At 45.6% G+C, this 24,192-nt stretch overlaps 1 protein-coding gene across 10 annotated transcripts in view; it reads right to left on the bottom strand.

Moving 5' to 3' along the window:
- The window catches only part of LOC137368969 (solute carrier family 22 member 4-like), a 213,976-nt gene that overhangs the window by 19,791 nt on the left and 169,993 nt on the right, over positions 1–24,192 (bottom strand). For 4 of the 10 annotated variants that reach the window (XM_068029365.1, XM_068029369.1, XM_068029371.1 and 1 more), the window contains one exon: positions 8,744–12,475. The exons of 2 other annotated variants lie outside the window; for them this stretch is intronic. In XM_068029365.1, the coding sequence (XP_067885466.1) occupies positions 12,158–12,475 (318 nt within the window). In that variant the 3' untranslated portion in view covers positions 8,744–12,157. 4 more of the 10 variants (XM_068029374.1, XM_068029368.1, XM_068029373.1 and 1 more) reach the window with 4 other exon arrangements.

Here is a 24,192-nt window from a genome sequence, read left to right as displayed (position 1 = left end):
TATATGCTTCAATCAAGTCATCTCTACTCTCCTAAACTCCAGTGGATACACGCCGAGCTTGCCCAACCTTTCCTCATTAGATAACCCACCCATTCCAGGTATTAGTCGAGTAAACTTTCCCTGAACTGCTTCCAATGCATTTATATCCTTCTTTAAATAAGGAGACCAATACTGTACACAGTACTCCCGAAGCGGTCTCTCCAATGCCCTGTACAAATGAAGCATCACCTCACTGCTTTTGTATTCAATTTCCCTAGAAAAAAACGATAACATTCTATTAGCTTTCTTAATTACTTGCTGTACCTGCACACTAACCTTTTGTGATTCATGCACTAGGACACCCAGATCCTTCTGCATCTCAGAGTTCTGCAATCTCTCACCATTTAGATAATATGCTTCTTTTTTATTCTTCCTGGCAAAATGGACAATTTCCCACATTATACTCCATTTACCAGATCCTTGCCCACTCACTTTATCTATATCGCTTTGTAACCTGCTTATGTCCTCTTCACAATCTACCTTCCTACCCATCTTTGTGTCATCAGCAAATTTAGCAACCATACCTTCGGTCCCTTTACCAAGTCAAGTGTTGAACTTCAAAGGGACTTGGGTGTCCTTGTTCATGAATCACTGAAAGCCAACATACAGATCTAGCAAGCAATTAAGAATGCAAATGGTATGTTGACCTTCATTGCAAGAGGATTTGAGTATAGGAGTAAAGATGTCTTACTACAATTATATACAGCCTTGGTGAGACCACACCTGGAGGATTGTGTGCAATTTTGGTCTCCTTACCTCAGGAAAGATATACTTGCCATCGAGGGAGTGCACCAAAGGTTCATCAAACTAACTCCTGGGATTGTCCTATGAGGAAAGATTAAATAGACTGGGTCTTTATTCTCTGGAGTTTAGAGGAATAAGAGGTGATCTCATTCAAACATGCAAATTTTTACAGGGCTCGAGAGGGCAGATGCAGGAAGGATTTTTGCCCTGGCTGGGGAGTCTAGAACCAAGGGATACAGTATGAGAATAAGGGGCAGGCCATTTAGGACTGAGATGAGGAGGAATTTCTTCATTCAGAGAGTCGTGAGTCTTTGGAATTCTCTGCCCCAGGGGGCTGTGGAGGCTCAGTCATTGAGTATGTTCAAGACAGAGATTGATAGATTTCAACATATTAAAAACGTCAAGGGATACGGGGATAGTGCAGGAAAATGGTTTTGAAGTAGAAGATCAGCCATGATCTCACTGAATGGCAGAGCAGGCTCCAAGGGCTGAATGGTCTACTCCTGCTATTTCTTAGGTTCATCTGTTTTTCTGAGCACTGGATAGGGGACGTTGGGGAGCAGAGGCCACTGTCAGCCTGCAGTGCTGTGCACTCAGCACCGGCGGGCTTGGTCTCGGGTTTGAGGGTCGGGTGGCCATACTACTGTATGAGAGCGTCAGGTGACCATACTATCGGGTAAGAGGGTCAGGTGGCCATACTAATGGGTAAGAGGGTCGGGTGGCCATACTAATGGGTGAGAGGGTTGGGTGGCCATACTAATGGGTAAGAGGGTCGAGTGGCTATACTAATGGATAAAAGGGTCGGGTGGCTATACTAATGGATAAAAGGGTCAGGTGGCTATACTAGTGGATAAAAGGGTAGGGTGGCCATACTAACGGGTAAGAGGGTCGGGTGGCCATACTAATGGGTAAGAGGGTCGGGTGGCTATACTAACGGGTAAGAGGGTCGGGTGGCTATACTCACGGGTAAGAGGGTCGGGTGGCTATATTAACGGGTAAGAGGGTCGGATGGCCATACTAACGGGTAAGAGGGTCGGGTGGCTATACTAACGGGTAAGAGGGTCAGGTGGCTATATTAATGGGTAACAGGGTCGGGTGGCTATACTAACAGGTAAGAGGGTCAGGTGGCTATACTAACGAGTAAGAGGGTTGGGTGGCCATAGTAATGGGTAAGAGGGTAGGGTGGCCATACTAACAGGTAAGAGGGTCAGGTGGCTATAGTACTGGGAGCTGGGCTGGCTCTCAGCAAGGATGGGCATTGAGGGCTTTTGGTGTGTAAGCTGAGGGCGGGTAGCAAAGGCAAAGGTACTAAGGCAACTTTGTCTCTGCAAGGACAGTGCTCTGGAGGCCTAACGATCACCTGACATGGCACTCATACACCCTGTCTTTTGGACCCCCATTGTGTGATGCAGTGCCTCTGACAGAGGGAGGCCAGGAGGCAGCTGTGCCTGCCCCTGAAGCTCCACAACGAGAGCCACAGCAGCTGGCCATACCAGGAAGGGCCAACCTGCACCAGAGAGTGTACCAGACTCGACTCAGCTACTTCCAAATGTCTAAGCGGCATTGTTAGTGAAAACTGCGGTTCTCCAGGAAGGCCGGCTCTGACTTACACGCTAAGCTGAAGGATAAGCTTTGACCTCTGGGATTTGGGGGTCACCCTGTGCCAGTGGCCCTGAAGATCACCACAGCACTCAACTTTTACACGTCTGGATTTTTTCAGGGATCAACCGGGCACATGTGTGGGGTGTCCCGTGCTGCATCAAGGTGACCAATGCCCTGTTCAAGAGGGCCGGCGAGTACGTGCACTACCGGACCAACCCTGACAGTCAGGCAGAGAGGGCCATTGGCTTTGGGGCCATCATTGGATTCCCCCAGGTGCAAGGTGTTATAGATTGCACACATGTGGCCATCAAGTCACCCACAGAGCAGCCTGCCGCCATCATCAACAGGAAGGGCTTCCATTCCGTTAATGTTCAATTGGTCTGTGACCAATGAAAGCTTTTCCTGCAAGTGTGTGCCTGCTTCCTGGGAAGCAGCCATGATGCCTACATACTTCGACAATTCAGATGCCACAGCTTTTCAGGACCCCCCCGCTCGCCTTCAGGGTGGATTCTCGGGGACAAGGGCTATCCATTGAAGACATGGCTAGTGACGCCTTTGAGGAACCCTCACATTGCAGCTGAGAAGAGGTACACTTGCCATGACTGCACCTGAGCGACCATCGAGTAGGCCATTGGGCTGCTGAAGATAAGATTCCAGTGCCTGAATCGATTCAGTGGCCCTGCAGTATGTCCCAGCGAGGGTCTCGTGTGTGGTTGTGGTCTGCTGTGCTCTGTGCAATCTAACACTGCAGAGAGGGAGGCCTTACATGAAGAGTACATGATTGATCACCAGTGCTCAACCAACGAGGAGGACCTGGAGGAGGCTAATGAGCCAGCAGCACTGGATCTTAAACACTTTGCATTGGACGCGAGGCACATTGAGCGACGGGCCAGGGAGGCAAGAGACAGTCTCATACTTAACCGGTTCCAGCTACCATGATGGCCTCTTGAAGTGAACTCAATAAAGACTCACCTCAACGGATTCAGTCTCTCACCTCCTTTCTATCTGGATTCCGTGTCTAGCGTCCAGCTTAACCAGATGCTCTGGTACATCTGAGATGCTTACCAAAGGAGGGCTGTGCCTACACTAGCAGCCAAATGAGGGAGAATGGGCGAAGGCAACATCTCACAATGAAGGCATGAAAGAATAGGCATTTTTCAACAATGAACGTGAACTGTAATAATGGTAGAACTTTATAACGCAATACGAATGGCAAACGTCAAACACCTGTGAAACCAAGTGTGTCTGGATGCTTTTCTTAATACGTTTACAAATGCTTCTATGAGGTGTGATCCCTGCGCTAGCAGCTGGGCTGGAGGCAGGCTGCCCTTTGGCCTGTGATGACTTTGGCGGCTGTCCTCTGGCTGCTTGAGGCCTGGAGGGCCCCGGCTGCCTGAGGGATTCCTGCACTGGTGCAGGACTCTGCTCAGGCATCACGACTACTGAAGTTGGGATCATTGGCAGAGTGGGGTGAGGAGCCGGCGTCCACACTCGGAGCACCCTGAGGGGGGGCCCCCAGATGTGGAGGTCAGCTTCTCCTCCTCCCTTTTAAGGTTCACTTGAACCTCCCTGCTGACCAGAGGAGGACAAGGACCTGGAGAAGACTCCAGGTGTCTCATCCTTCTATTGCCTTGCCACTGCTGCCTTGAGTTCATGGCCAAGATGATGGTGTGCAGGTATGTGCATAATTGTGGGATCTGGCTCTCCATGAGCGTTGGCAAGCTCTCAATGGAGGAAGCCATGCACTCACATGCCTGAGACATGGTAGTACTCATGGCATGGATGGACTCCTCAATCGTCCGTTCATGACTGCACATGGCCTCTGGCATCTCCACCAGATGTTGCCTTATCTCTCCCTGCAACTCCAGCATGCCCTGTTCTGTCGACACCAGAGGTTCTTCATCGGCCTGGGGCTCAGCATGGGCCTGGCCACCCAGAGTCCTCTGACTGTCAGTGACCTCAACGTTTTTTTAATTTCCAAAATATACTTTATTCATAAAAATCTGTAAAAAATACATTCCCAAACAGTTTCAAACAGCACCAAGTCAATAAATACAAACAGTGCCAGGGAGATCAGTTTCCTTCAATACAATCATGAGTTGCCTCACAACCCTTCCATTTCATTTGTCATGCCATATACATTTTTACATTTTACAGCACACAAAATTTTCCCGATACAGTTCGAGGGGTTTCCCATGGATCCAGCCCCTCAGTTCAGCTTGGTGGGGGGACCTTACACTGTGGTCTTTCCCCATTGAGCCTTTGCTGCGACTGCCCCAAGCTTTAGTGCGTCCCTCAGCACGTAGTCCTGGACCTTGGAATGTGCCAGTCTGCAACATTCGGTCGCGGACATCTCTTTGCGCTGGAAGACCAGCAAGTTATGGACAGACCAAAGGGCGTCATTCACCGAATTGATAGTCCTCCAGCAGCAGTTGATGTTTATCTCTGTGTGCGTCTCTGGGAACAGCCCGCAGAGCACAGACTCCTGTGTTACAGAGCTTCTTGGGATGAACCTCGACAAAAACCACTGCATCGCTTTCCACACCTGCTTTGCAAAGACACATTCCAGAAGGAGGTGGGCAACCGTCTCTTCCCCATCACAGCCACTTCGAGGGCATTGTGCGGAGGGTGTGAGACTCTGAGCGTGCAGGAAGGATCTGACAGGGAGGGCCCTTCTCACCACCAGCCAAGCTACATCTTGGTGCTTATTTGAAAGTTCTGGTGATGAGGCATTCCGCCAAATGACTTTGGCAGCCTGCTTGGGGAACCATCCAACAGGATCCACCATCTCCTTTTCCCATAGGGCCTTGAGGACATTCCGTGCAGACCACTGCCCGATGGATCGGTGGTCAAAGGTGTTTTCCCGCAGAAACTGTTCCACGAAGGATAGGTGGTATGGCGCGGTCCAACTGGATGGAGCGTTCCGCAGCAATGTGACCAGGTCCATCCTACGCAACACCGGGGACAGATAGAACCTCAGCACGTAGTGACACTTGGAGTTTGCGTATTGGAGGTCGACACACAGCTTGATGCAGCCGCACACGAAGGTAGTCATCAGGATGAGGGCGACGTTGGGTACATTTTTGCCGCCCTTATCCAGAGGTTTGAACATCGTGTCCCTCCGGACTCGGTCCATTTTGGATCCCCAGATGAAGCGGAAAATGGCTCAGGTGACCGCCACAGCGCAGGAGTGGGGTATGGGCCAGACCTCGGCTTGTCTCAGCTTCAGCCAGTTGTTTAGGTGTGTGTGCAGTGCTATCGACAGCTTGTGACTCTGATTCTAAGGCTGAGCACAAACCCACTGAAGTGAAGGTATCTGCACTGGTAGAAGCTGCAGGACAGTCATGTGATGGTACATCTTCTGACAGCTCATCCTCAGAGGTTGACAGCTGTTCCCCCTTCAGTTGGAGCCTCTTGCGACGGGAACACTAAATAAAGCCCGATATTTCCCTTGTGGGGGGAAATCTAGAACTAGGGAGCACAGTTTCAAAATAAGGGGTCTTCCATTTAAGATGAAAATGAGGAGGAATTTCTTCTCTCAGAGGGTTGTTAATCTTGAGAAGTCTCTTCCCCAGAGATCAGTGGAGGCTGGGTCATTGAATATATTCAAAGCTGAGATGGATTTTTGATCTACAGGAGAGTTAAGGGTTCTGGAGGGTTCTGGCAGGAAAGTGGAGTTGAGGCCACAGTCAGATCAGTCATGATCTTATTGAATGGCGGAGCAGGCTCGAGGGACCGAATGGCCTACTCCTGCTCCTATTTCTTATGATCTTATTTATTTGCAATACCAGTGGCTAGTTTCTCAAAACCTGTTCTCCAATTACACCGTCAATAATCAACCTTCAAGTGAGTTATTCCAGAAATCATCTGAGAGAGCAAAATACCTTTTTGGGGCCATAAATCTATTTCCTTTGAGGTCACCTGATATCTTTGAATCTCTTGACCAGAACTCAAATCCAGTTCTGACACAGCGCCTGCAGGTGAAACATTATACAATCTTTTCTTGTTGCAGACTCAGATGAATCTGCTGTGCATTTACATAATTTCTTCTTTTTATTTTACCTCATTGCTGTTTGTGTGATGCTGTGTACAATATGGCTGTCACTTCTGTGAACATCACAGCAGTCACTACACTTTAAAGTAATTCATTGAGGCGCATTGCTGCTTTTCTGAGAGATATGCAATTTTAACATTCAACCTATTATTAATTTTCCAAAAGGAAGACTGGCATGTGTCTAACTTGTTTCATCCTCATTGAAAGTGGACAACTCATGGCAACATAGAAGCATAGAAAATAGGAGCAGGAGTAGGCCATTCGGCCCTTCGAGCCTGCTCCGCCATTCATTATGATCATGGCTGATAATCCAAATCAGTAACCTGTTCCTGCTTTCCCCCCATATCCTTTGATCCCTTTCGCCCCAAGAGCTACATCTAACTCCTTCTCGAAAACATACAATGTTTTGGCCTCAACTGCTTTCTGTGGTAGCAAATTCCACAGGCTCACCACTCCCTGGGTGAAGAAATTTCTCCTCATCTCAGTCCTGAAAGGTTTACCCTGTATCCTTAGATTATGATCCCTGGTTCTGCACTCCCCACCATCGGGAACATCTGTCCTGCATCTACCCTGTCAAGTCCTGTTCGAATTTTCTAGGTTTCAATGAGATCCCCCCTCACTCTTCTGAACTCCAGCGAATATAATCCTAACCGACTCAATCTCTCCTTATAAGTCAGTCCCGCAATCCCAGGAATCAGTCTGGTAAACCTTCGCTGCACTCCCTCTATAGCAAGAACATCCTTCCTCAGATAAGGAGACCAAAACTGCACACAATATTCCAGGTGTGGCCTCACCAAGGCCCTGTATAATTGTAGCAAGATATGTATGAGGTTACAAGTCTCAAATCTACTGATCTTTGTGCAAAGTACAAGCTCTTGAATAAGGATGAGTAAGCTCGCTGTAAGAGAGCAATCACAGCAGCAACATCACAGGAGAAAAAAAAATATTCAAGCATTTTGAAAGATCTATTGGTTAGAATTTCAATAAAGATGCAGAATGCATAATATAGTTTTGAAAAATCAGGTTCTTATTACCAATATTTTAATAATGGCGGCACAGTGGCAAGCACCGCAGCCTCACAGTTCCAGCGACCCGGGTTCAATTCTGGGTACTGCCTGTGTGGAGTTTGCAAGTTCTCCCTGTGTCTGCGTGGGTTTCCTCCGGGTGCTCCGGTTTCCTCCCACATGCCAAAGACTTGCAGGTTGATAGGTTAATTGGCCATTATAAAATTGCCCCTAGTATAGGTAGGTGGTAGGGAAATATAGGGACAGGTGGGGATGTGGTAGGAATATGGAATTAGTGTAGGATTAGTATAAATGGGTGGTTGATGGTCGGCACAGACTCGGTGGGCCGAAGGGCCTGTTTCAGTGCTGTATCTCTAAATAAAAAATAAATAAAAATTATATACAGCAATAAATCATCAGAACCTGTTGACAATATTTTGAAATTAATATGATATTTCTTTGTATGTTAATTTAGCAAAGGCATTAACCTATCCACAAGATATTACAACGTTATCTGGAAAATCTTATTTCTTGACTCATTTCTGTTACACTTTTCTGTCATCTTTTCCATTATAAATTCTGATGTCATATTTATAATAGAAACTACTCATGTGAATATCATGTAGTAATTACACCCTCCCAGCAGTGGTGGCACTTTAGCTTCTCACTTTTGTATCTCCCACCTCTCCAGGGCAGAAAAACTCTGATGTTTCAACCGAATCCACTTCTCTACTTGACAAATCGTCTTAAGTGTTGCTATTTGCCGTAATTAATAACGTAATCAAAGCATAATATAAAAATAAGTATAGAATATGTGACTTCAGAATAGGGACTGCATTGCATCTGCACACCTTGGTCCAGTTAACCCCTGTCCTCTCATACTGCTTCAGCTGAAGACTCTCCTTGATTCTTGCCTGCCAAATGCCATGGAAGATGGACCATTTTAAAATAGATAAGCTAATGCTTGCATTAAAAGCAGACAGGGGAATGGTACACCCATGCATTATTTATTCATCTGTTAGCATCACCAAAACTAATTTCTATAATAGGAAATCACTTGTGAAACTGTAAGATCATTTATATTCAAGTAGTAATTGATTTTCCGTTGGAATATTTTTCACATTTTATTTGCATTTCAGACTTGTCGAGTTCATTTTATAGAGGCATTTAGTCTTGGAAATGTTAGGTTTACAAGATTTGGAAGACTACCACTTTGCTTTACAATTACTGTTTCTCTTCTTTTCATGCTTGTCTGCCTCAGTAATGATGCTGCTCATACCTGTTTATACCTGCAACAAGAAAAATGTAAACACAACCAATGAGATTAATTTGATTTACTAAGCTCATAGCCTGTTAGCCAGGGGTCAAGGAAAAGTACTTTGGTACTAAATATAATTGTGTTTCTACTTTGCATGGTTTTTACTGAAATTATTCCACTACCACCAAAAGCAACTATACTCATTGAACTGCTAAAGATAATATTTTCTTCCAGGCATTTGTGTATTTGCTCTTTAGGCTTCCATTAAAGGGACAGCTCAAATATCTACATCTTGTTGTGGTGAAGAAAACTGCTGATAGCGAACTAAGATCAAAAGGTAGACAAAACAAGCATTCACGAAAGTAAGTCCTTTTTGATGCGTGCAAGAGCCTTGGAACTTGCTGCTGGTGAACATTCACAGATGTACTATACAAAGCTCTCAGTTCAGGATACGATGCACAATATCAGTTATCAAGTACCCAAAGCATAACCCAACATAATTGTGAATGTAGATTGAGAATAAATACGTCTAGTAACAACCTTTAAGATAACAAAATGTAATGGGCCTCATTCCATTTCACAATACTCAATAACATTTTAATGCAGTCATTTTTGGGGGTGAAATGTCTCTTCCAATGAAAAATGAGAAAAGCTTTTTTTTTCTCCGTAACTATCACTTGGCAAAAAATGGAATAAAACAGAAGACAAAAAATTTGCAGTGCTACGGGGAAAAGGCAGGGGAGTGTGACTAGGTGAGTTGCCCTTGCAGAGCCGGCACGGACAGGACTGGCCGAATGGCCTCCTTCTGTGCTGTAACTATTCTATGATATTTGCCTCTCAATATATGCATTATAGTGACCATGGCACTTTCTGTTTGTTACCAGCAAAGGTGGCAGATCCTGACTAATCAGCAGTCATCTATATAATTTAATATGATTTCGTACAGATGAAATTTAGATCTATTGGGAACGAGTTTAAAAACTGCACACAGGCCAGGCTTTTATGCATGTGCTCTTGCCAGCTTGCCATATGCTCTTCTTTCCCTATTTACTTTAATGGTTGGGAAATTCATAGTCCAACAAATGTAGAAGCCGAAAACCTGGGCCGGAATCTCTACTAGAGTGTTAAATAACATGCCTTTGTTTGCGACTGTAAACTGCTCCTATCTGAACAAAGTATATCAAAGGTAAAAGACAGATGAGGTAAATCAGACAAGAAAAAGGCAAATAAGACAGAGCATTATCGCAGAAATTTTCGGCAGAAGTGCATTGATAGTTCAACCAGAGTTGTGCTGAGACATCTCACATTGCAGCCACGGGAAGGGAACCTCCTAATATTTTCTGAGATCTCCCCATCTAAAAGATTATCAAGAACTTCCAGTGCTGATTGAGCCAAATATTGAGAGCACGGAGACTGGAGGGGAGGGACTCAGGATATCCAAGGCAGTATAAAACAGAAACTGCTGTGCCTTAAAGGGCCACCTGCACTTCTTGTGCTGCTAAACTGGACTGTTTTGCCATTGTTTTTTATTTGGCCTTCTGAAGATGTATCAGGGGTCTGCGACCCCAGGAAACAGGGTGGATTACCTCACTTTCTGACAGAGCCTGGGAAGCAGTCAAAAGGAGATGAGGAAGAGGTTGTAGTCTTTAGGTTTGAGGGGCACACCCTTGAGAAGGCAACTGTCTGGCTTGTGTGAGGTGACTTTTTTTTAGTTCATTCACGGGATGTGGGTGTCACTGGCTAGGCCAGCATTTATTGCCCATCCCTAATTGCCCTTGACGGATGAATGGATTCATCACACTGAGTAATTGCCCTGGTCCAGTGACCTCTCTGCAGAAGCAGCGACAGAGCCATCACCACCTCAGAAAACTCCTAGGCGCACCTAATAGCCAAACACCTCACTTTTTACCTCCACAAGAGTAGCATCTAGGAGCACCAGAAGTGGTGGCGTACATCCTCAATACATAGTCAACAAGCCCAAGAAACATTGGGGGTAATTTTCAACTTCACTGCCTGGGCAGAATCTGGCTGAGTGTGTTGCCTATCCATTGTAGAACCTTCTCAGTTTTCATCCTATTGAATTGGGCAGCTCTATAAAAAGCATCTGATCTGCTCCACCAAGTTACTGCCCAGGTGGTGAGGTTGAAAATTCCTTCCATTGACTCCACAAATAACATGTTTCCAGCAACAAATGTTTGCTTCTAGGCTTTGACTTTGTGTAGATAATTCATTTCAAATACAAGCTGCTTTATTCGACAGACAACAAGTGAACATTTAAGGACAGAATTCATTTTACAAATTCATGGAGTGCGTTTCATTGGCAAGGCCAGAATTTATTACCCATCCCTAGTTGGCATTGAGAAATTGGCGGTGAGCAGCTTTCTTGAACTGCTGCAGTTCATGTGGGATAGGTACACCCCACAGCGCTATTGGGAGGATGTTCCAGGATTTTGACACATCGACAATGAAGGAAAATGATAAGACAGTTCCAAGTCAGGATCGTATATGACTTGGAGAGGAATGTGGAGATGGTGGTGTTCCCATGCACCGGATGCCCTTGTCCTTTTTAGGTGGTAGAGGTCATGGGTTTGCAAGGTGCTGTTGAAGGAGGTGAGTTGCTGCAATGCATCTTGTAGATGGTACACACTGCTGTCACAGTATGTTGGTGGTGGATGGGGTGCCGATCGAGCGGGCTGCTTTATTTTGAATGGTGTCGAGTTTCTTCAGTGTTGTTGCATAAAATTAAAAAATTCTTACAGGGCATAACAGGGTGAATGTAGATAGAATATTTCCCCTGGCCAGTGAGCCTAGAACTGGGGACATAATCTCAGAATAAGGGGTCAGCCATCAAAGACTGAGATGAGGAGGAATTTCTTCACTCAGAGGGTGGTGAATCTTTGGAATTCTCTACCTCAGAGGGTTGTGGAAGCTCAATCATTGAGCATGTTCAAGACAGAAATTGATAGATTTCTGGAAACTAATGACATCAAGGGATATGGGGATTACACGGGAAAGTGGCATTGAGGCAGATGATCAGCCATGTTCTAATTGAATGGCGGAGCAGGCTCAACAGGCTGAATGGCCTACTCATATGTTCCTATGCACATGCGGAAAATGGAGAGTATTCCATCACACTCCTGAATTGTGTCTTGTAGATGGTGGAAAGACTCTGGGGAATCAGGAGGTAAGTTACTCACTGCAGAATACATAGCCTCTGACTTGCGTTTGTAGCCACCATATTTATGTGGCTGGTTGAGTTAAATTAATAGTCAATGGTGACCCCCAGGATGATGATGACAGTAGGCGATTTGATGATAGTAATGTCATTGAATATCAAGGGGAGATGTTTAGATTCCCTCGTTGGAGATGGTCATCGTCTAGCACTTGTGTGGCATAAATGTTTCTTCATCACTGTGTTCCTGCTTTTTCACTTTTTACTGTTCCACCACTGCCTGGTCAAATTGCAATTCTTGCGGATCTGAACGAAGACATAGGGTAGGGTTGTGGTGAGGGGTTGGTGGGGAAAGTAAGAGCTGCATGCTTACACCACACGCAGTTGTAAATCAGAATAGATTGTGCAATGAGGGGTAAGTGAGATCCGGGGAGGATTAGATATGAGCATATATCATATTCAATGGTTTCAGCTCTCCTGCTGGCCACGGCCTCTGTCACAGTAACTCCAATGATGGTGAGCAGGCTCTCCTCCATGTGGGGTAAGAACATGCCTGTCCCTGTGGTTAGGTGCTGCTGCCTCTGGTTATGCACCATCTTGGCCTGCAAGACAGAGAAAAGTGTGTCAGTGAGTGTGATACAATGTGTTTGGGTGATGTGGCTGTCATGGTTGAAGAGCTGGCAGTGTGTACAAGCTATGAGATATGGGTGTGAGGCTTGCAGCAGTGCTAAGTGTGTGAAGGAGAGGTGAAGCCAAGAATATTAGGTATGAGTTGTGGTAGAAAGAGAATGTTGCTAGGTGGGTGATGGGGTTGTGGTGCATTGAGTATTGTGTGAGACTGGTGATGCAGTTGGTGGGATTTCTCATTTGAAGATAAATTCAATGACTTTGACCATTCATGTGAGGTCATTGAACTTCTTGTGGCACTGAGTCCTCAGGGCTAGACTCCTGGCATTGACCGCCATGGCTCTCTGCTCCCACTGCCTTCGCAGAGTTTGTCTGGTGCCTTGAGCACATTGTCTGTCCTGTTCCACCAAAGCTTCAGTGTTGCTCTTGTTCACACTCTGTTCTGCAACCAGTTCTAGCACCTGTTCTAGCCAAATTGCATGTCCCCTTTAAGAGATGTAGGCTGCTTTAAGTTGTGCAGGCTAGCTTTAAATGGTGCTAGTGTTGTATAAGCTCAGGCCCCCCTGCTGAGTGGCTGCACACCTCAGCAGTGTGCTTTGCATGATAGTTGTGTGCGGCCAATGCTAATCAGCAGGCAGAATGCTGCCTGCATCAGAAAAAAATGGGTACAGTTTAATTATGCATTGTGATAACCCACTTGTTTTCGGACTGTGTCCAATTTTTGCAGCCCGTAGTATGACTATGTAAGGCAGTTGCTTGACTAGTTGGTGGAACAGCTCTTCAAATTTTGGCGCAAGTTTCCAGATATTAGTGAGGAGGACTTTGCTTGTGAGGGTTGATTGACTGGGTGTGCCTTTGTCCAGTGCCTAGGTCAATGCCAGGTGTTCCAGGTTTATTCTTTTTGTTTCAGACCATTTCGTGGCTTGCTCAGGCATTTGAGAGGACAGTTAAGAGTCAACCACATTGTTGAGGTCTGGAGTCACATTTAGGCCAGACCATGTAAAGATGGTAGATTTACTTTCCTAAAAGGCATTAATGATGTGATGCATTGTGCCTATTTTTTGAGTGTAAAATGGGCACAAAAGGTAATGACCCTGTGCCCAATTTTGCAGACTTTGGTCCCACTGCTAAATTTATGCAGCCTTTTGTTTAGGCTTCCCAGGCGAATGCTTAAAACAGGCACTGCTGCCTTTAACTATGTAAATTAGGAACCTAAAGTCTGTTAAAGGACCCATCCAGAAATTAGTCACCAATGAACAGGGCAGGAGTTGCCTGGCCCAATGAACTGGGCAGGAGTTTCCTGGCCCAATGAACAGGGCAGGGGTTTCCTGGCCCAATGAACAGGGCAGGAGTTGCCTGGCCCAATGAACAGGGCAGGAGTTGCCTGGCCCAATGAACAGGGCAGGAGTTGCCTGGCCCAATGAACAGGGCAGGAGTTGCCTGGTCCCATGAGCAGGGCAGGGATTTCCTGGCCCAATGAACTGGGCAGGAGTTTCCTGTCCCAATGAACAGGGCAGGGGTTTCCTGGCCCAATGAACAGGGCAGGAGTTGCCTGGCCCAATGAACAGGGCAGGAGTTGCCTGGCCCAATGAACAGGGCAGGAGTTGCCTGGCCCAATGAACAGGGCAGGAGTTGCCTGGCCCAATGAACAGGGCAGGAGTTGCCTGGCCCAATGAACAGGGCAGGAGTTGCCTGGCCCAATGAACAGGGCAGGGGTTTCCTGGCCCAATGAGCGGCGCAGGAGTTGCCTGGCTTAATGAACAGGGCAGGAGTTGCCTGGCCCAATGAACAGGGCAGGAATTGCCTGGCCCCATGAACAGGGCAGGAATTGCCTGGCCCCATGAACAGGGCAGGAATTGCCAGGCCCCATGAACAGGGCAGGGATTTCCTGGCCCAATGAACAGGGCAGGAGTTGCCTGGCCCCATGAACAGGAGAGGAGTTGCCTGGCCCCATGAACAGGGCAGGGATTTCCTGGCCCAATGAACAGGGCAGGAGTTGCCTGGCCCCATGAACAGGGCAGGGATTTCCTGGCCCAATGAACTGGGCAGGAGTTGCCTGGCCCCATGAACAGGGCAGGGATTTCCTGGCCCAATGAGCGGCGCAGGAGTTGCCTGGCCCACTCACGATTCTACAACAGCCTTACTTCCACCAACAAAAATTACATTGAAAACAAATTTTCACTTTATAAAACGTCTTGTGGATCCAAGAGAAACAGGAGTGCCCATCCAAATCCACAGGAGTGACGATTACCCGGTCCCACACCCCATAACACGCTCCAATCCTTTCACCTGGGACTTAGCTGAGGGCCACTTTCAGCATGGCAGATGGTCCAACATTGACAACATAGCTCGACCAAGCTACCTATGGAGGTATGAGGAGTACTGGCAGCTCACGCCGTGATTCCCAACGGTCCTTCGGCCTTTCGGTTTGGACACCTGTTAGTCAAGTAGTGTTGAGTCTGGGTCCAGATCAAAATCTGACGCATGGAGTGACAATTATTTCACATGTACTTTATCTAAATTAAAATTCTTCCTTGTGTATAAGAAAAACATATTAGCCTATGTTCCATTACCTCAAATTTGTGGGCCAACTTAGCTCCTTTTAGTTCTCACTAGCATGGATTTTAAAAGAAGCGAGTTGTTCCTTGAAAGGATGCAAAAAAGCAATAGCCAAAAAAAAAGAAAAGTCGCAGAAAAATCCATTGAGAGAATAGCAATAAAAAGCCACCAGAAAAAAAATTTAAATATTGATTCAAAGTAGATTTTTCTCTTCACCACTGGGCTAAAATCTGGCAGAGCAGCTTGCTCAGACATTATTGAACCCATCTAATTTGCATTTCTTTTGTACTGATGAGCTCAAAGCCTTGGAAGGGTCTGCAAAGGGCAGGTGATCTACTCATCAAGCTGATCTTTTAAAAGCTCCTTTGCGACTCAGCTTCTCCTTATACCTACTGCAGACAGATGGGCTTTCGGTACAGGGTGATCATTTTACAAATGGTGGTAAATTATGTGCACTTTGATTTATATTAATTATCCCCTTAGTTAAATATTAAAAGGAAGTTCTCACAAAAATATGTTGAGTAATCTATATGGTCACTAAGCTTGGATGTGAAAATTGCGTTCAAGTGCATTTCAAGTGGGACCAATTCGTGAGATGAAATTTAATGCACAGAAGTGTGAGTGATTCATTATTGTAGGAAGAATGAGGAGATAAAATAAAGGGTACAATTCTAATGAAGCAGAGGGTCCTGGGGGTGTATGTGCACAAATCATTGAAGGTTGCAGGGCAGGTTGAGAAAGTGGTTCATAAAGCATATGGGATCCTAGGTTTTATAAATAGGAGATAGAGTACAAAAACAAGGAAGTTACAATCAATCTGTATAAAACACTGGTTCAACCTCAACTGGAGTATTGTGTCCCGTTCTGGGCATCACACGTTAAGAAGGATGTGAGGGCATTAGAGAGAGTGCAAAAAAGATTCATGAGAATGGTTCTAGGGATGAGGAACTTCAGTTACATGGATAGATTGGCGAAGCTGGGTCTGTTCTCCTTGGAGAAGAAAAGATTAAGAGGAAATTTGATAGAGGTGTTCAAAATCATGATAGGTCTGGACAGAGTAGATAGGGAGAAACTGTTCCCATTGGCTGAAGGATCCAGAACCGGAGGACACAGATTTAAGGTGATTGGCTAAAGAAACAACAGCGACATGAGGAAAAACTTTTTTTTAGGCAGCAAGTGGTTAGGGTCTGAAAGGCCTTCAAAAGAGAATTGGATAATTATCTGAAGATACAGGACTACAGGGAAAAGGCAGAGGAGTGGGATTAGGTGGGATGTTCTTGCAGAGAGGTGGCATGGACACGACAGGCCGAATGGCCTCCTTCTGTGCTGTAACCGTTCTATGATTCTATGAGCTTCCGACCCCATATCTGCTCCATCACTAAGAATGCCTACTTCTACCTTTGTAACATTGTCTGTCTTCGTTCCTGCCTCAGCACATTTGATGGCGAAAGCAACATCCATGCCTTTGTTACCTCTAGACCCAACTATTCCAATGATCTCCAGGCAGGCCTCCTATCTTGCATCATCCAAAACTCTGCTGCCCTAACTTGCACCAACTCCCGTTCATCCATCACCCCTTGTGCTCGCTGACCTCCATTGGCTCCTGTTCCAGCAAAGCCTCAATTTTAAAATTCATATCCTGGTTTACAAATCCCTCCACAGCCTTGCTCCTCTCTAGCTCCTTAAAATTTACCACGTTACCTGTCCTAATATCTCCTTGTGTGGCTCAGTGTCAAATTGTGTTTGATAATGCTCCTGTGAAGTGCCTTGTGATGTTTTACTATGCGAAAGGTGCTATATAAATGCAATTTCTTGTTGTTAATGTTGCTACAGATGAATTTTCTGGGTGCCATGTGACCAAATCACAGCAATAGAAACAACCTCAGCAGCTGGAAATCTTTCACACAAATCTTTCCCTTATACCTGATTGTAGTCTCTCTCTGAAATCTGCCTGATCTTCACCAGGCCTGACACCAGGGGTCGGAATTCTTCTGTGCACTGATGTCATGTTTCTCTGTGTACTCCTTTAAAAAAGTCATTAATGGGTTACAAATCTGCTAAAAATAGCACAGGGGAATTTCCACACCTGTGCTGCTCTCTACATGGGCCAAAGAGAATGGCGCAGCAAGTACCATAGTAACCAGCAACGCATCCTTCGGGAAATATTCTCTAAGCCTTGATCTAAGCCTTTGTGCAAATGCTCCACTACTTGGTGCATTTCCTGTTCATCCTTTTAAACTTGTCACTTTGAAGGCTTGCCAACTACTATCTGAAAGCATATTCTTATGTTCATGCGATTACAGTTTGAGATTCCTGTAGTACTCAAATTAGAGTTTCTCAACTGGTACTGAAACAGAAAAGTGTAAAGGGCAGGCATGTGCAGTTTCAGTTATGGGCAGTGCAGATGTTGCTGGAGGTGGGAGATGCAACTGTTACAGATGTTGCTGAAGATTTCTGACGAGTCACTGAGTGAGAAGCTCCAGATGGATCAGCAGTGTGAAAAAAATGAAGAGGTATATCATTTTACCTTCAGAAACTTTACATTTGCACCATTACAATTACGTTACTTAACACTAAATAATAATTTGCATTGAGTGAAATAATTTTATCTATACTGAATTCATTGCATTTGAAAACGTGACGTGATACTGTAGAATATTAGAAGTTGTTTGAAATGTTTCACAGTGAGACCGGTGACGTTGAGTAAGATGATTTTACGCTTTACATGATGTGAATTTGCTCTGAAAACAGCAGTTTTTTTTTTGAAAAAGGAATTTTAAGAAGAACTGCAGGCCTCGCCATTTTGGGCAGCGTACTCATTTCTCCAGACGACGGGAATAGTACGCTGCCCGAAACGTCGAGGCCTGCCAGTTCATCTTAGAACTCCTTTTACAAGGAAACAACTTTTTACAGCAAATTCACATGGTGCAAAACGGAAAACTGTCTTACTCAATGTTGCAGAATATTGTTTAATATACAAAACATGATACGTTTACTAATCTCTATATTACAGTTACTTGTATAATGTTCACATAACAAATGACAGTGCTGTATCTCTAAACTAAACTAAACCTTTTGCAGCTTTCATCGGAGACTTGTGGAACTTCCCCTTCTGCCATTGTTAGCATTTTTGATTCTTTAACATTTCCATCAGACTCATTCGCAGAAGTTACTTTTGACATGGCTGCCCATTTAATTCTTTTGGGCCTCCTTATCTCGAGAGACAATGGATACGCGCCCATTTAATATAATGAAATATTTTGAGTACTCTGCAAAGTTCGTTAGTTCCCTGGTAGTTAGTTAACATGCGTCCTTTCTAGAGGTTCAGTGGTTATTTATACAAACCAGTTTTTATTGTTCTTCTGGTCATCCTCTTCACCACTGGTGGTACTGCAGCGTTTTGAGCATCTTCCACCTAATTTTGCAATCATATTTCTGGTGGAGAATCACTGGACTACAGGGGCGGGAAACAGAAATCGGGATCGTTTCCAAGTCCCAAACCCGTCCACAGGGAGAAACAATTATTGGCCCTGAATTTCTTGAGGGTGCCGACTTAATTGCCATGGAGATGGTATTAGTGGCCAATTAGTGGCCACGGGGATGGGAATGGAGGCGGGACTACTCAAGTGCAGGCCCAATTTAAACACAACAGAGCAGCCATTACTGTGGACTGACACAGAAGATCTGAGTTCCACAATGGGTGCAACCCCCTCCAACCCTCAGGGCAGGCCTCTGGGTATTCGGCCTCCAGCAGATACAGCACTTGAAGCTGCATGCTGCTGCTGAACATGAGGAGTATATGCCGCAAAATGGCTGAGAGTCACAGTGCTGCTTAGGACTGGTATCCAATGTTACATGCTCATTCTAATGAATAGGAATATTCATTATTATTAGTGTAGTTTGTACAATGAACATTTCAATGCTAACTTGTCATAGACTATATCTGGATATGAAACTCTTTTATAAGGTCCAGCTCCTAGTATAAGATCAGTCCCTCTTAGGCAGTAGCGGATATTCAGTCATCAGCAGACCTTTTTCATACAAGGCAGCAGCTAAGGAGATCTTGTCATCAAGATTTCCATGCTGGAAGACTATCAACCTTTATATATTGTGGGTATGAGCAAAGCAAGAGCTCTCCCCCCTCAGCAAGCTCGGGGTCTATTTCTATGCATTTTTCATCCTCCTTGTGGTAGTCTCTGGAATTTTCTATGGTATAGTACAGCAATATGCTGCCATTCTCGCCACACAAATTGGCATTGAGGAAAGTTATTATAAAAATTATCTCATTCTCTTTTGGCCTTGCAGGAGAAACAGATCCATAATGCCTGAGAGAGGGCCCAGATAGATGGAGCGGTCCCCGATCTTCAAATCATAACACCCACAGAGGAGAGAATGTTGGAAATAGCCCCAGTGAAAATCTCAACATCCCCTTAACAAGCTCTGAATGAGCTCTTTAAAAATCTTAATTGGTTTTCATTATGAATCAGATGGAATCGTGGGCCTGCCCTTCCCACGCCCTGGTGAAACTGGCTGGTGCTGGAAACTGTGTTGGGAAACCAGCATGTCCCTGGCGGGACCTGTAAATTCAGCCCTTTGTGTGACAAAAATTGAGGTTTTTTTGTCAATAGTTTATATGTTTTTTCTATGTGCTTCATTTCTTAGTTTAAATTAGGCTCAAAGGAAGATAACATCCTCAATATACCTTCTTCACTTACACGCTGGCAGAATGGGATTCATTTCTTTTAACTCTGCATGAAGTACATAGGTGCAGTTAATTACTAACAGAGAGATATCCGACAAAAAGATCACCTAGTACTAGAAAAAATTGATTTGCATTAACAGGCTATTCACAAACAGCATAATCTAACAAGGATGGCCCTAATATAGATAGCACTTGTCAATACCACAGGTAGCCATCAACATGCATTAATGTCTGTTACAAAGCTTGCTGTCCAATTTCCATATAAAACGCCATTTTATTAGAGATTGATTTTTCAACAGCAATATTGTATTCCAAAGGGTATTACGATTATAGGAATAAGACACTGTGGATACACCATTTTGTTTATGAATTTACTGAATCAGCAAATTTACTGAATTTACGGGATCAGAGGTGAGCTGGCAAGATGGATACAGAACTGGCTCAGTCATAGAAGACAGAGGGTAGCAGTGGAAGGGTGCTTTTCTGAATGGAGGGATGTGACTAGTGGTGTTCCGCAGGGATCTGTGCTGGGACCTTTGGTCTTTGTAGGACATATAAGTGATTTGGAGGAAAATGTAGCTGGTCTGATTGGTAAGTTTGCAGACAACACAAAGGTTGGTGGAGTTGCGGATAGTGATAAGGATTGTCAGAGGATACAGCAGGATATAGATCGGTTGGCGACTTGGGTGGAGAAATGGCATATGGAGTTTAATCCGGACAAATGTGAGGTAATGCATTTTGGAAGGTCTAATGCTGGTGGGAAGTATACAGTAAATGGCAGAACTCTTAGGAGTATTGACAGGCAGAGAGATCTGGGTGTACAGGTCCACAGGTCACTGAAAGTGGCAACGCAGGTGGATAAGGTAGTCAAGAAGGCATACGGCATGCTTACCTTCATCGGTCGGGGCATAGAGTATAGAAATTGGCAAGTCATGCTGCAGCTGTACAGAACTTTAGTTAGGCCACACTTGGAATATTGTGTGCAATTCTGGTCGCCACACTACCAGAAGGACGTGGAGACTTTGGAGAGGGTACAGAAGAGGTTTACCAGGATGTTCCCTGGTCTGGAGGGCATTAGCTATGAGGAGAGGTTGGATAAACTCGGATTGTTTTCACTGGAACGACGGAGGTGGAGGGGCGACATGATAGAGGTTTACAAAGTTATGAGCGGCATGGACAGAGTGGATAGTCAGAAGCTTTTTCCCAGGGTGGAAGAGTCAGTTACTAGGGGACATAGGTTAAAGGTGAGAGGGGCAAAGTTTAGAGGGGATGTGCGAGGCAAGTTCTTTACACAGAGGGTGGTGAGTGCCTGGAACTTGCTGCCGGGGAAGGTGGTGGAAGCAGGTATGATAGCGACGTTTAAGAGGCATCTTGACAAATACATGAATAGGATGGGAATGGAGGGATACGATCCCCGGAAGTGTAGAAGGTTTTAGTTTAGACAGGCATCAAGATCGGCGCAGGCTTGGAGGGCTGAATGGCCTGATCCTGTGCTATACTGATCTTTGTTCTTACTGTATGGCATGTTATTGTACTTAAATATGCTTATTCTTTCCACCCAAAACTGCTTGTATTTCTGGGTTTAGGTCATGTGCCCAATGATATTTATTGCCCATCCTTAATTGTCCTTGAGAAGGTGGTGGTGAACTGCCTTCTTGAACTGCTGCAGTCCATGTGGGGGAGCTAGGGAGTTCCAGGATTTTGACCCAGCGACAGTGAAGGAACAGTGATATAGTTCCAAGTCAGGATGGTGTGTGGCTTGGAGGGGAACTTGCAGGTGTTCCCATGCATCTGCTGCCCTTGTGGTAGAGGTCGCGGGTTTGGAAGGTACTGTCTAAGGAGCCTTGGTGCCTTGTACAGAAACAGCAGCAAGAAGACCTCCACCTACAGACGGCTGCGCCACTGGCCCTCTTTAAAGATCATGCACATATTTTGGACTACCTATGTGCTTGCTGTCTGACCCTCCCAAACTCTCCGATCTGAGCAGCATGAACAGTAAGACCACTAACTTTCAATGCAGCTCTATTTGAATTTCTGCCAAATAGTGGCCTAGGGAAGTGTGGCAGAACATGTGTTGACATCACTTTCACACTTGCATTTGATTGCAATGCTTGTTCCTGCTTTCTGATGGGAATCTGAGGAAGTATGCATGTAGCCTAATGGGGCACAGGGCGAGCACCACTAGTCTCCACCCCTTTCTCTTCTGCTTTGCAACCTTTGATATCTTAATTTTTGGTAGATAGAAAAACTATTCTGCGCCTGGAAAATGCCTCATCATAATGAATGTCTTGGTAAAGGATACCAGGCTGGGGGAAAAGTCCACAAATAAAATATATGTTATTCCAATATGTTATTGTGGTAGATGTCACAGGTTTGAAAGGTGCTGTCTAAGGAGCCTTGGTGTGTTGCTGCAGGGCATCTTGTATATGGTACACACTGCTGCCACTGTGCGTCGGTGGTGGAGGGAGTGAATGTTTGTGGATGGTGTGCCAATCAAGCAGGCTGCTTTGTTCTGGATGGTGTCGAGCTTCTTGAGTGTTGTTGGAGCTGCACCCATCCAGGCAAGTGGAGAGTATTCCATCACACTCCTGACTTGTGCCTTGTCGGTGATGGACAGGCACTGGGGAGATGGGGGTTAGGTACTCACTGCTGAATTCCCAGCCTCTAACCTGCGTTTGTAGCCACAGCATTTATATGGTTGGTCCAGTTCAGTTTCTGGTCATTGGTAAGCCCCCAGGATGTTGATAGTGGGGGATTCAGCAATGGTAATGTAATTGAATGTCAACGGGAGATGGTTAGATTCTCTCTCATTTGAGATGGTCATTGCATGGCACTTGTGTCGCGCGGATGTTACTTGCTGCTTATCAGCCCAAGCCTGGATGTTGTCCAGGTGTTGCTGTATCGGGACATGGACTGCTTCAGTATCTGAGGAGTCGCAAATCGTGTTGAACATTATGCAATCATCAGCGAACAGCCCCACTTCTGACCTTATGATGGAGGGAAGGTCAATGATGAAGCAGCTGAAGATGACTGGGCCTAGGACACTACCCTGAGGAACTCCTGCAGGGATGTCCTGAGGCTGAGATGATTGACCCCCAACAACTGCAACCATCTTCCTTTGTGCTAGGTACGATTCCAACCAGCGGAGAGTTTTCCCCCTGATTCCCATTGACTCCAGTTTTTCTAAATGCTGCCTGATGTTAAGGGCTCACCTCACCTCTTGAGTTCAGTTCTTTTGTCCATGTTTGGTCCAAGGCTGGAATGAGGTCAGAAGCTGAGTGGACCAAGCAGAACCCAAACTGAGCATCATTGAGCAAGTTATTGCTGAGCAGGTGCCGCTTGATAGCACTGTCGATGACCCCTTCCAACACGCTGCTGATGATTGAGAGTAGACTGATAGGGCGGTATTTGGCCGGATTGGATTTGTCTTACTTTTTGTGCACAGGAGATACCACGTTGCCAGGTAGATGCCAGCTGAAGCAGCTTGGCTAGGGGCGCAGCTAGTTATGGAGCACCGGTCTTCAGTACTATTGCCAGAATGTTGTCAGGGCCCATAGCCTTTGCAGTATCCAGTGCACCTTCAGCCATTTCCTGATATCACGTGACATGAATCGGTGATGCAGGAGACCTCAGGAGGAGGCTGAGATGGATCATCCACTCGACACTTCTGGCTGATGCTGGATGCAAATGCTTCAGCCTTGTCTTATGCACTGATATGCTGGGCTCCCACATTGTTGAGGATGGGGATATTTGTGGAGCCTCCTCCTCCTGTTAGTTGTTTAACTGTACACCACCATTCACGACTGGATGTGGCAGGATTGCAAAGCTTAGATCTGATCCGTTGGTTGTGACATCGCTTAGCCCTGTCTATCGCATGCTGCTTATGCTGATGACATGCAAGTAGTCCTGTGCTGTGGCTTCACCAGGCTGATACCCCATTTTTAAGTATGCCTGGTGCTGCTCCTGGCAGGCCCTCCAGCACTCTTCATTGAACCAGGGTTGGTTGCCCAGCTCAATATAAAAGCAAAATACTGCAGATGCTGGAAATCTGAAATAAAGCCAAAAAGTATTGGAAATACTCAGCAGGTCTGGCAGCAACTGTGGAATGCTGCCAGACCTGCTGAGTATTTCCAGCACTTTTTGGTTTTATTTGTTTGCCCGCTTGATGGTAATGGTAGAGCGGGGGGTATTCAGGACCATGAGGTTACAGATTGTGGCTGAATACAATTCTGCTGCTGCTGATGGCCCACAGCGCCTCATGGATGCCCAGTTTTGAGTTGCTAGATCTGTTCAAATTCTATCCCATTTAGCACAGTGCGACACAACACGATGGTGGGTATCCTCAATATGAAGACAGGACTTCGTCTCGACAAAGACTGCGGTGGTCACTCCTGCCAACATTGTCATGGACAGATGCATTGCGACAGGTAG

This window comes from Heterodontus francisci, chromosome 4 (genome assembly GCF_036365525.1).
Source record: "Heterodontus francisci isolate sHetFra1 chromosome 4, sHetFra1.hap1, whole genome shotgun sequence".
Classification (NCBI taxonomy): Eukaryota; Metazoa; Chordata; class Chondrichthyes; order Heterodontiformes; family Heterodontidae; genus Heterodontus; species Heterodontus francisci.
This window is presented reverse-complemented; position numbering and strand designations above follow the sequence as displayed.